Source organism: Girardinichthys multiradiatus, chromosome 14 (genome assembly GCF_021462225.1).
Source record: "Girardinichthys multiradiatus isolate DD_20200921_A chromosome 14, DD_fGirMul_XY1, whole genome shotgun sequence".
Lineage (NCBI taxonomy): Eukaryota > Metazoa > Chordata > Actinopteri > Cyprinodontiformes > Goodeidae > Girardinichthys > Girardinichthys multiradiatus.
The window spans coordinates 37,529,559-37,542,341 of NC_061807.1; the positions used below are offsets into that span (position 1 = coordinate 37,529,559).

At 38.3% G+C, this 12,783-nt stretch overlaps 1 protein-coding gene across 4 annotated transcripts; it reads left to right on the plus strand.

The window, feature by feature from the left end:
- Nucleotides 1-1,881: 1,881 nt before the first annotated feature.
- LOC124880263 (E3 ubiquitin-protein ligase TRIM47-like) lies at nucleotides 1,882-12,304 on the plus strand. 4 transcript variants are annotated; one of them, XM_047385251.1, is made up of 5 exons: nucleotides 1,882-2,008; nucleotides 2,654-2,844; nucleotides 6,184-6,734; nucleotides 11,299-11,529; nucleotides 11,626-12,304. In XM_047385251.1, the coding sequence occupies exons 3-5, from the start codon at nucleotides 6,219-6,221 to the stop codon at nucleotides 11,647-11,649; spliced, it is 771 nt and encodes a 256-aa protein (XP_047241207.1). In that variant the 5' UTR covers nucleotides 1,882-2,008; nucleotides 2,654-2,844; nucleotides 6,184-6,218; the 3' UTR covers nucleotides 11,650-12,304. The 4 variants fall into 4 exon arrangements, with proteins under 4 accessions (XP_047241207.1, XP_047241209.1, XP_047241208.1 ...); XM_047385252.1 differs by lacking the exon at nucleotides 1,882-2,008 and adding an exon at nucleotides 2,339-2,461; XM_047385253.1 differs by lacking the exon at nucleotides 2,654-2,844.
- The last annotated feature ends 479 nt before the right edge of the window (nucleotides 12,305-12,783 follow it).

Here is a 12,783-nt window from a genome sequence, read left to right on the forward strand (position 1 = left end):
TTACTTCATTCCCCTACACGTGGCCCGTTCTGGGGTGGCCGGGCTCTGGCACTCGGTGGTTTGGTCTGGCCTCCCCGGTGGCCCCGCACCATTTCCGACCCTTTGTGGGGTGCCTTGAGACGACATTGTTGTAAATCGCTATATGAATAAATAAACTGAACTGAAACTATCTCTGTAGTTATGCTGCTATAGGCTTAGGCTGCTGGAGGACATAATGACCACTATCACTCTCTTCGCTACATTCTCACACTACTCTCCAATTCTGCATTATTTGCTGTTATTTCAGCTTTTAACTTTGTTCTCTCTCTTTTCTCTTCCTAGAAGCTACACCTGGCCTGACTCTGTGTCTATCTGTGACACCTTTCTGGAGAGGGGCATCGTCCAAGCTTCTGCTGGCAACAACTTAATGCTCAACCTCTACCGATGATCCACATGGCTCTGTCTTTCATTTTTAACCCTTTCTCTCTCCTAGATATAGCAATTGACTGAGCTTTTACTGTAACTAATTATATGTGCTCACTTTCAGACACTATCCTTGAAAACTGGTTCAAAGTTTATCTGTTCTTTCTTTCTAGATGAAATGACTAAAGGAGATACATCAATTAACATTTACTTTTCCTTCCCATAGAAAGTACTCCTGCATCAGTGCTTCTTTGTTCTCTTTGTGTCTCTGCTCTGTTCTCTCAAACCCCCAGTTGGTCGTGGCAGATGGCCGCTCACACTGAGCCTGGTTCTGCTGGAGGTTTCTTCCTGTTAAAAGGGAGTTTTTCCTCTCCACTGTCGCTACATGCAAGCTCAGTATGAGGGATTTCTGCAAAGTCAACGCCAGTTATTGTCCACTGTCTCTACATGCTCATCCGGGAGGAGTGAATGCTGCAAGTCACTGACTCGATGCAATCTGCTGGGTTTCCTTAGATAGAAAAACGTTTTATCCAATTTGAATAAATAACTGAATCTGACTGCACTGTTCAATGGTTACGATTAATTGGAATGTATGTACCTGACTTTTGTGAAGTGCCTTGAGACAACATGTGTTGTGAATTGGCGCTTCTTGTTTGTGGTTTTGTATTCATGTTGTTTATTGCTTTCTGTTTTCTGACAGTTCTGGTTTTCTTCTGCCTCCAAGTGTGTTCTCCTCCCGCCCTTCGTTCCCTTGGTGTTGCTTTCCTATTTATTTACTTAGAATGGTTTCCTTATTATTATTATTATTATTATTATTATTATTATAGTTCTCTGGTTCCCTAGCTTTGCCCTCGTTTTGTGTCTCGTTCTATGTTCATGTTTTAGTATTGGTTCCCTAGCACTCTCCTATTTATTGGTTCTTTTCTGTCACTCCTCTCGCCATTAGTTTTCCTCTTTAGTTATTAATTACTCGGTTTTAGTTACCCTTACATTCAGTGTCCCTCTTAGCTTAGTTCCTTTAGTTTATTTTTATTCTCCAGTCCTTCCTTTATAAGTTAGTTTTAGTTATTGTTTACTTTTATTCTAGTCCTCGTTTCCTCTGCTTCATTCTCAGTTTGTTCTATCAGTGTTGGTTTAGGGTTGTTTACTTTTGTAGTCAGGGTTTCTTTATGGTTTCTATTTTGCTAAGTTCCTTGATCTTAGGTTGTTGTGTTCCCTCCAGTTTCTCAGTTTCCTTTAGTTCATGTTTATTCTTGATTCTTATGCCTTATTTTATCTTGGTCTATAGTTTCGTTTAGGTCTGCTCACTGTCTTGTTAATTAGTCCCTTTCCTCATGCTTTAGTCTTCCTATTTGGTTCACTTGCCTCTCAGTCTCCAAGTCTGTCCACACCTGTGTCCTGTTCCCTCCTGATTACCTGCCCTATTGTTTCTTGTCCACCTTCATTTGTATTTAAATTAATCTTTGTCCTTTGTTCGGTGCGGTGTCGTGATGTCTCTTTTGATGTCTTTTGGAATTAGTCCTTGCTTCGGATCCTGTTATGTTTGTTCCTGTTTGAAGATTCCTTGTGATCAGGATTATCTTGTAACCCTTCGCCTCGCCTGCAAGTAAGCGGACTCTTTAAATTAAAGGAGTTTTCCTCTGACGCCGCTTTCTCCGTGCTTGTCTGCCTTTTGATCCACCACACAAACCGCACTTTTTATTTTATTTTTTTTATGCCACTGTCTAGAACCATGGGAAGTTCTAGGCCGGGGCCAACTGTGCCCCTGTAGAACTGGTTCTGGTCTCTGTTATGGCCATTATGTGCTAAATCAATTTCCATATACACTGGGACAGAAAACTTAACTTATTGGCCGCCTTTAAAAAAACAAACAGAAAAAAACACACATGGCCGAATCCTGGTCCCCCAGCTGAGTTGATCTAGAACCGCTCCATAGCTGCTGTCTATAGAATAAAATCAGGAAATGCACAGTTAGAGTTTGGGGGTGTGAGTAAAACGGATTTGATGAGAATAGCTTCAAACATTTAATCTGAAAGCAAGGACATTTTGTTCCCCTTTGGTGAGTGCCTATGAAATTCTAAAACTGCTTGCCATGGGCCTTGACATGTTAGCGACGTCTGACTGTTGTGGTGTAACTTTGCTTCCCTGGCTTTATGATGACGCTGAGACATTTGACCCTGATGTTGCAATCCACTTTTCATCGTGACGTCACTGTTTGGCGCATGCTGATTTGTTTATCTCCCGTTTGCAGCATATGAAGCGCCTTTCATCCTGATCTCTTCAGCGATCCAGAGTTATCTGCCAGAACGATCATCCACAGGAACCAGTCACAACAGATTTTACGATCGGACCCATATTTACGTCGTAATGCCCCATGTAGAAGTAATAGATGGTCATCACAATGCTGCTAGTCCTGTCTTATCTGTTTTTCAGATCACTGAGGTAAAAACAATAACAAACTCGTCACTGTAGGATCCCGCAGGGTGTGAATATATGTGCATTTCTGGAGAACTTAACCTGGTAAACGAGTTTTAGGGGTTTTTGAGGAACAACGTTATCAGCTATGTATGGACGGGAAAATAAGTTTATGAGCATCCAGGAAATTGCAGAGCGCCAAAGCCCCGCCCTCCCGCCGTAGAGAGGCGCGTCTGTAAGATATGAAGCAAACTTAACTCTGCTAAGGCTTCAGGAAGGACAGGTTGGCTCTATTTAAAGAAGGGTATGTACATTTTTAGATTTAAATTTGGATTATTATTCTTTTAGATTTCTGCCAGAGGTCTTAATTAATAAGTAAATACAGAATGCCCTATTTTAAAGGGTTGGGTGGCTTTTATTGAAACTTTTCAGTGGGTATGTTTCATTTTCACTTATAATTTCTAAATCCAGAGCCAGAAAATTGGTTTTTACTGTAAATAAATGATTGAAGGTGAGACAATCAGCAACTCATCAGGATTATTTTTTTTTTATGTTATTGTGATGAGTAATCGCTTCTGATTTATTAAAAGTCATCATTGCTTTGACCTCACAGTCAGTGATTAATGCTACTAGCTTGGGGACTGATACTTATACTAGGACAATCTATTTTTACTTAAGTCACCAAAATACACAGGTACAGTACACCTCTCTTAAAGGGCTTAGATTGATTACACTGTTATTACTAGGACCACAATAGAATGTATGTTATTTAATTTTTAATCTTTCAATCTGTTCAACTAATGGTGGTTGTACATTTTTTTTGGGGGGGGGGGTTTCTCTTTAAATCAACTGGATTGAATCCAATTACCTCAGGACCAAAATGGTGTCGCTTACAACAAGCTGCAGTAAGAACGGATCACATGACAACCACAAAGCTGGGTTACTTGCAAATGATGACCTGTTAAACTGTTAACAACTCACTCATGCTCACCAATGGGATTAACTGAATGATTAATCCCTCAAATAATTAAGTTTAATTGCATCTTTCTATTCTTAGCTTTACCCAATGTCAAGTTTTGCTTCGGTCCAGATGACGTGAGCTAATAGGGGATAGGTTAAAGGGAAAAGTAAACATAAAGAGGTGTAGAGATGATGGCTTATGTTGTAAAAGCTGAACAAGTTTATAATTAATTTTTGCCAAAGAAGGATTTTTTTTGTTTTTTTGTTTTTTTTTAATTCCAAATAATTCTTCTTGGTAAGGGAAAGTTATATAATCAGATCAATTTGTAAGTTTGATGGAAGTTTTAAATTTGTCACTCATCCTATGACATTAATATATTTACTTTTTCAGGGCTTTTGATTGAGTCAAATATATAATTTCTGCCACTACTGCCAGTGCTCAATTGAAAGAGACCATCTAAATAAAAACTATAAATGTCATAACGTTACTTCAGAACCCTAATCAAGTCTGACCAGCTTCCTGGTCCCTGCTGAAGAAAAGCACACCCACAGCATGATGGCTAAAAGTAGCTCATAGTGACCTTGGAATTTTCCCTCGGTAAGATAAAAGTTATTCACGAAGCATCTTAGAGCTTAAGAGAGCTCCTAACGTGAGGAAATATTAAGAGTAGTGAGGAAGACTTTCAGTAAGCCTAAGAGTGTCTTAAGCAGAGATGATGGCGGAATGGCTGAGAGAAAGGAAAGAGAGATTCTCCTACAATGAACTACAGTGAATTAATAAAACGCTACCGGCTCGATCGTGGAAGGATCTATCCCCGAGTAAATGAGCACATACACTTCTATAATAAATCATACAATTACTAGTTTAGAGATAATATTAACCTTATCATCCCTTAGGGGCAAATTAAATACTTTAAGCAGCAGGACAGATTAAAGGTGCAACTCTAGTAAGGTATTATTAGGAAGGATAAATAAATAATAGAAACAATAACCATAAATAACCATGAATAAAAAGTGAACAATACAGTACAGAATTATTTAAACATTTAGACTATAAAATGCTTTAAAAAAATGTATACATTTGGAAAAAATTGGAAAAACTCGCAAAGGGAGAAATTTTATATATAAATATATGTATATAATAAACTCTGGACGAGATCCAGTACAATAATCTAAGTACTATATACATAGGAGGAAGACGTAAATGAGGTGAATAGGTATTTGCTGTACTGTTCATGATGATGTCAGCAGCCTCAGCCTAAATGATCATCTACAACGCTCCCATCGGTGGAGAAGTTCTCTGGTGTTCTGCTATCTCCTCTCCAGCTTCTGACTGCAGCAGGAACCAGAGCTGCTCACATTCCAGGCTGGTGCTGAAAGCAGAGGGAACGATGCATTGATCTGCTGGGAATGTCTGTTTGTTCTCACCGTGATCCCAGGACCAAATCTACCTTTCAAAACTCTCTTCAGCCTCTGTTCATTTCGGTTTTCTCCACCTTTTTTTTTTCTCTGTTTTGTTTTGGTCATTTTACCAAACTAACCCTCATTATTCAAATGAAGAACAGAGTAAAATGCTGAATTTTAATATTGATAAGAAATAGAGGCAGTATGGTAATGACCAGCATGGCGAGTAAACATAATAATAAGCAAATCAAATATAATGACGATCATGTAAATAAGCTACGTTCAAACATGTGGATTTGTGACAATTTAATTTTGCTAAGTTTCATCATTATGATTTACACATTTCTGAATCCAGTCTACATTCTATCATTGGTTAATTTCTCTCCATTGATTACTAGAAACCCATTAGTTTTTTTGTTTGGTTTTTTTTTAACAACAGACAGCCTCACAAGTAGCAATGGGGTCAACCACACCTTCTCAAGATAGAAATTTCTGTCGTCTCCCCAGAGTCGCTCTCAACTGAATCACTCTTAAGCTAAGACCCTTTGCCAGGAATTGTTAGGCTAAGATAGGAGCCCTCTAAGGGCACTCTGAGAATCTTTGTGAATACAGGCCCAGATTTGTGGAGTCCTCGACTAATGTCTGCTACATAAACAGTCCAACTGAGCTGTGGCTGGTTCACTGGTTCATGTTCGTCTTGCCAGGGCCGTCAGTTTAGATGCAGTTCCATGGATGGATGGAACAATTTTATAGGCTAGCTCTGCTCGAAACCTCTCCACATCTTCCTTCCTGACCTTTCTGCTGTGTTCCTTGGTCTCTAATCACTGGTTCACTGTAACATCTACTAAGCCTAATGTAAATCCTAAATTGTGTCCCCTGTTGTGTCCCCTGTATTTAATCACGTCTAAAAATAGAAAAAATGTGTTATTTTCCTGACAATGTGAGACTTGTGTACTACTAATTGCATCAAGCATCCAGTGATCAATGTAATGGTTTGTGCAGGTTGCATACTGAATGAGACGCTGAGCTCTAACCTGATGTCAAAGCCTCCTGGGTGCTGCATCTGCCTGGATGAGTTCATCAGTCCAGCTTCCCTACCCTGTGGGCATTGCTTTTGCCTGGAGTGCATAGGAGAATACTGGAGGATCAGTGAGAGCTGCCAGTGCCCCCTCTGCATGGTGGTCTTCCCCAAAAGGCCGCTGCTAAAGACCATACAAACACCACAAACTGACAATGAAATCGAACCTCTAAAAGCAGGAGAGGTCCCATGTGACGTCTGTCTAGCAAAGCGGCCCGCAGTCCGGTCCTGCCTGGTGTGCCTGGCCTCCTACTGCACAACTCACCTGGAGCCACATTATCAGAGGGAGGATCTTGGATACCATCTGCTGGTCAGTGTGGCAAAGAACCTGGAGGACTCTTTGTGCAGGCTGCATGGGAGGAAGTTGGAAAGGTTCTGCAGGAGTGACAGAACATGCATTTGCACCATGTGCGCCAAAACGGAGCACAGGGGCCACCACATTGTTTCTATTAACATGGAAGCTGCTAAGAACAAGGTAAAATGTGATGGAAGGTCCTCATAAACAGCCACAGTAAGGTTACCTTTCAGAAAAAAGGGCTTTTCTTTCGACGTTTGGTGAAAACGGTCATTGACATTTTCTTTTACCTGAAAAGTTGAACTAAAAGTATTTTGTTGACTGAGCCAGGAGCCCCGATTGTCAGAATTCAAGGTTTAACATCATGTTGGCAAACCTTTTTTCTACACAAAGATTTGCTGAGCTATTTAAACCGCATATTCATGTCTAGACATTTCAGCAGTATTTTCAGTTGTAAGTTATGAGGCTTTTTTTTTGTTCATTTTTCCATGATATTAAAAGTTTAATTGGTTCTTCAATATAAGTTGCCTTTGGAGGACATTTCTGTTGCGCTCTTTATTCATAGTCTTGAGAAATCATTAGTCCCTTCCTTCTGGATGTGCAGTTGTCCCTCTCAATGCATCAGAATGTGTCACTGTTGGCAGAACTCATTGTCGTGCTCACCTTTTCTTATCCAAACAATTGGAAGGATTCATCAAAGTAAAACGTCTTAGCAACAGTTTTCTGCTATCAGTTCTACAGTGTTGACAGTCTGTCGTTGATGTTTTCTTCGACAAGTCTGCACTCACATCCACCTGCTGCCGAGATTGGCAAGCTCTGCACTGGTGGCAACGCAGTTTGAGTACACCTCTAAGGAGGAGGCAATGATGAGACTTGCTGTACTTCCTCACTAAACCTCTTGATGTTCATTAAGATCCATCTGCAATATTCTTAGCCGTTTGCTGTCTTAGACGTTCCTTACATGTGTGGCAATTATGCAAAGGGGTTAACATTTCATCTTAAAAAATGCGTTGTCACAATTTTTTACCCTATATATGAAAACATTTAGCCTAAATGAACATTCTCTAGAAAACAGAAAATTGTTGTTTTTGTAATAATTACTAAATTAAGATTATGAAGACAGTTTAAAAAGTTTTTTGTTTTTTAAGTTGAAACCTAATTCACTATAACTTTTTTCTCTCACACAACCATAGTGTGATTTAGCCTCTGCTCTCAGTATAAATGATGGCAGGAAGGCTAAAAAAAAACCCACTGCTTCGAAAACTATCATTAAATCCTCTTATATTACAATTCTTAAAGAGAAATCAAATCAGCTGAAAGTGCTATCCGCTGGTCAAAGTTTTAAGAAAACTGGAAAGTGGTCACAAAATTCAGATTGGTCTATTTTTGTATACATTTCTTTGTAAAATAATAATAATAATTATTATTATTAAGTTCTGATCACTCAGAAAAATAATCTACAAACAATGTGAACCATCAGCAGAAAAACTGAAGCTTCAAACCTTTCTGAACACTTTTCTGAACGTCTGGCCATGACTGTACAAGAGAAATATCTACAGGGCTGTTAAAAACAAAAGTCCTTTTTGCTTCAAGCACATTTTAATGTCAAACAAAGATGCAACCTGACCCAATGTGAAACTAAAATTGTTCCACTTGTTAAGATTAATCGGGATTAACCTGATGTCTTGGTTCAGTTTTACTAGCCACACCCAGGCTGCAATCTTGCAAACCTGTAGATGTAAGAAATCACTTAAACAAAACTCGTCTAACAGGATAAAGTTGGCTAAAAGATCAGAAAAAGCAACAAATCAGGCCATGATCTAATGAAATTCAAGAACAGATAAGAAACTAAGTCACTTACATCTGAAAGAGGTTACAAAGCCATTTCTAAGATATTAACAATTCAGTGAACCAGAATGAGAGACATTATCTACAAATATGAACTTCAAACAGTGGTAAACCTTCCCAGCTGTGGGCAGGATGCCAACATATGACCAGAAGCGCACCGACGACGCGTCTAGGAGGTCATAAAAAGAACCAAAATCAACAAGCAAAGCACTGTATTGCTTTACTTGCTTGACTTTTATTTATTTATTTTTAATATTTGGTAGACTGACAAGACAAAAGGGAAAAATGTAGTAAGGTTTGGCCCTTTCATACTGGCATGAATTCTGCCATCAAGCAGAAATGCCTGTTGAATGTCCTGCCATCAATTTGTGACCTTAAACTCAAACACTTGGGTTGTACAGCAGGACAACGATCCAAATCACACCAGCAAGTCCATCTCTGAATGGCTAAATCAACAAAAAAAAGAATTTTTTGGGTGAACTTGAACAGACCACTCAATGCTTGAAAGTCCACCAATATGACTGACTGCAAGCAATTCTGCAAAGAAGAGTGAGCCAAAATTCATTCAATGCATTGTAAAAGGTAGTTGTAAAGGTGTTAAATACTGTGGAATTCTGTGAAGTTCTGTTGTTAAAGCTGGTGGTGAACAGTTTATTTTTGCCGTGTTTTTTTTTTTTCTTCAATATAGTACTAAATAACTAAAGAACATTTAAAGACAACACAGTCATGGAGGAATGTTTTCAGCTTCAAGAGTATTTTTGACCCAACTAGGAGGAAAGCATAGACACCAAGGCCCTGATCCTCAAAGATCCCAAATAGGCGGGAACTAAATTGCTTGTACAAAAAGTGCAAATGTTGGGCATGTTGCGCACAGTCATCAAATATTGCTTGTGCAATGGATAACAGCTGCAAAAGAAGGGCACACCGCCCTATTTCAATGAGGAAACTGCGTGTTACTGGCTGGCAGCTGCTGCCCCCAGCAGAACTAGAGGAAAAGCGAATTAAAGCTGTGGCGCTTGAAACATGCAGGGGGTTGTTGTGCTGCATCATTATAAATGATCCAGTTGTTGTTCTGCTCCTGCTTTTCTGGACTGTTACGGTTTGTTAACCTTTGTTGTCGCTATTCACAGCAGCAGGTTTGTCATCGTAGCCTCTGTCCTGACGAGATAATTTCTCCTCTCTGTTCACTTGCGCAGGGCACTTCTGAGTGCATGATTACGCATGCAGATGGCTGAGTTTTATGTTTGTGGTCCGGATGGACCCAGTGAACCACATCCTGCTTCACCTTTAATCAGAATGATTACAGGCCATGGCGCTGGAGGGCAGAGCTGTGTGCCATTGGTGCGCACACAGCTTGCTAACAGCGTTGCTTGACGTAACTCATGGTTGCAGCTTAGAAATTGGCCAATCAATATATAAAAAAAAAAGACAAACATGTCTGTCAAAAAAATTATTAGAGGTTTGTTTCCCTTGAACTTCTAATATTTTCCAGATACTCACCATGTTCTTTTTTTGTTTGAGAGTATTTGTTTGACGAGTTCGGTCTTTATCATAAACGGCCATAATTAAGCCTGAACGTAATGTTAGCAACAGAAATAGTTTTTGGTAAGAGTTGGCTATCTGTATGTTAATTTTTTTAAACATAATGCCACATAACATAATGCCACATAACTGTCCTGCAAAAAATATAATTTGAATTTGATTTATGTACATGAAAATAAATTATTGTCCATTGATTTTCACAGAATTTGTTTTGTTCGTTTTGCCAATATTTTAACGATACACAACGTCTTTGATTGTTTAAATTGTTTTTTGGTGAAATGAAATGATTTATTTTTTTTGCGAATGAAGGATTTAATCTGCCTTATAGTGTATTTAGTTCTTTCCTATTAATTATATTATCAACAGCACAGTAGGATCTTTGCATGATGTCCATTTAGAGTTATCAGGCTGTGCGGACTTTTCTGGTGGATGACCAGTTATGTGCGCACCTCTGCATGATCAGGGTTGTTTGTGCTTACGCAACAGATAATCCCACTGACTGCAATGGCACGCAGAAAATATTCCAGGCGCCAGAAAAGAAGTGTTTCAATGTTTGTGATTGGCTCTAAATCAGACCTTAGTTAATCCTACATAGAATCCTCTATTCTCATCTATTTGTATTATTATTATTTTTTTTGACAACCTAATTCTGTTGAAAATGTGCAGAAGATTTTCTCTCCCTATCATCTATTGTTCTATCTATGCCTACTTCTCGCCACAGTGATGGTGAACATTTTTACATCCCAGTAAGTACCTGCATTTCAAACATGCTAAATCTAAATGCACATATGGCACCGCAGTCCGTTTCAGGTTTGATGAATCCCATTGCAGGTGGTAAGGAATTACATTTGCGTATCCCCCTCACATAACTTTGCGCTTTTGGGTCATTATCATGTTTTGCATATTCATGACGGCAAACACGCTAAAAACGTTGGGCCTTCTGATACACTGATTTTACACACACACTCTGATTAGCACCTGGGTTTATAGATCAGCTTTGTGGACTCAAACAGGTTTGCACGTGGTCTTGTACATGCAAACCTTTTGAAGATCAGGCCCTATATGTTTGCATCATGGATTTATATGTAATCAAATAAGAAAATTTTTCAGATGTAGGACCAACCTCAGAAATAATCACTTTTACCAAAAGAGTAGACATATTTGAAGAGAAAATGCAACATTCATTGAAATGGCTCAAAGATTTCAGTATCTGGGAGTTTTCTATCTTTTGTAAAAGGCATAAACTGTTAAAGCGGTTTCCAAATTAAGACCTCATCTTATTAACAAGGTAGTACAACCATAAAAATAGCATTGTGTCTTTTGGGCTGACATATTTCCTTTTTTCTTTCCACAGATTAAACTAAAGCGCCGACGGATAAAAATTCAACAAGAAATTCAGGATAAGCTGTGTGTGGCTGAGGAAATGAAGCTAACTGCAGACCTCCATGGAGAACTTCCTGCAGACCTTTGGGCGCAAACTAGGAAGCCCATCAAACAGCTGGAAGAAGAGATCAGTGAACTGCAGGAGAGAAACGCAGAGCTGGAGCAGTTCTCAAAGACTGAAGACAACCTGCACTTTCTGCAGGTCTGTTTTGTTGCCAGAAGTCAACAGAGCAATCAAGTGATTTTATAGAAAAAACAATAAATGTTTGAGTAAAATGGTCTGTTCTTTTCTCCACAGCGATTCCTACACTCCTGTTCATGATTGCAACTACAAGATGATGATGGTGATTTGTGCTCAACGACCTCTGAACGGATTTTTTTTTTTTTAACTGCCATATTATTTCATTAGGTGAAAATTAGGTGAAAACAGAGCAAATGTGTTTTTTCTTTGTTATAAAAAATATGGACCCTTACAAAAACAAAGTTGTAAATATGAATGCAAGAAAAGACAGATTGTCTTTTCTTGCATTAATATTTACAACTTTCAATGTCTTACAAGAAGTTAGCAGAAGAAACCAGTAATCCTATAGTGCAGAATAATCTTTAATTCTGGAGATGAGATGCGTGAAATTGCCAGAACATGCATGGAACATGTGTGTCAATGCATGTCAAAAGTATTTCTTAAAATTAAGGATCTTTTTCTGTTTATAACTCTATAACATTTTGAAATGATTCTTAAATAATCCATGAATTGTTATTCCTTTTATAAGGGATTATATACTTTGAATGCATTCTCTGAGTTTAAGAATATAACACACTGGAAACCTCGAGCACAAACTGCCTCCAGCTAGAAATATATCTTTCCCAGTTTTGTTTTGAAACTTTCTCCATGAAAATTTAAAGGGTTTGGGAAAAAAACAAGTTTTTATATTTACCTTATTTTTGTGATATTCTGAAAATAAATATATTTTATGATATACAAATCTCATTTTTTCCTCTTTAAACTATGGAATATATTATTGCTCTGTGCGAGGAAATTATATTGTCATTCAGATTAATGATTGATGGATATGAGACTTATCAGTTATATTTTATGAGACTCATAAGAATTTTTATTATATAAATGTAGTTAAGTAACCTTGTTAATTGTTACACATACTATACAGCAGCTACTAATATTCTTCTCTATCCCTAATGCATGTCATGCCTTAGGGATAGAGATCTTGATCTTGCAAATATCAAACTGCACTTAAGAAACCCATTTACCATCTTGTCACTGAATGTAGCATTATGTGCATTAATGATGTTGGACCTGTTAAAAAATGACCTGGAATTTTGGAAGAGATGCCTGGACCACATTTTTTACAATAGTATGTTATTTATCCCACATGAGGAAATTGCTTTAGGAATAATACCAATTTACAGTTTCAACTTGTAATTTCTCCAGTCATGTCAT

Bases quoted from the DNA above. Each gene is read 5' to 3' on its own strand.
- LOC124880263 (XM_047385251.1), top strand. From the start codon at position 6,219: ATGTCAAAGCCTCCTGGGTGCTGCATCTGCCTGGATGAGTTCATCAGT. The intron at 6,735-11,298 runs GTAAAATGTGAT...TTCTTTCCACAG, and splicing joins TGGAAGCTGCTAAGAACAAG to ATTAAACTAAAGCGCCGACG. The intron at 11,530-11,625 runs GTCTGTTTTGTT...TTTTCTCCACAG, and splicing joins ACAACCTGCACTTTCTGCAG to CGATTCCTACACTCCTGTTC.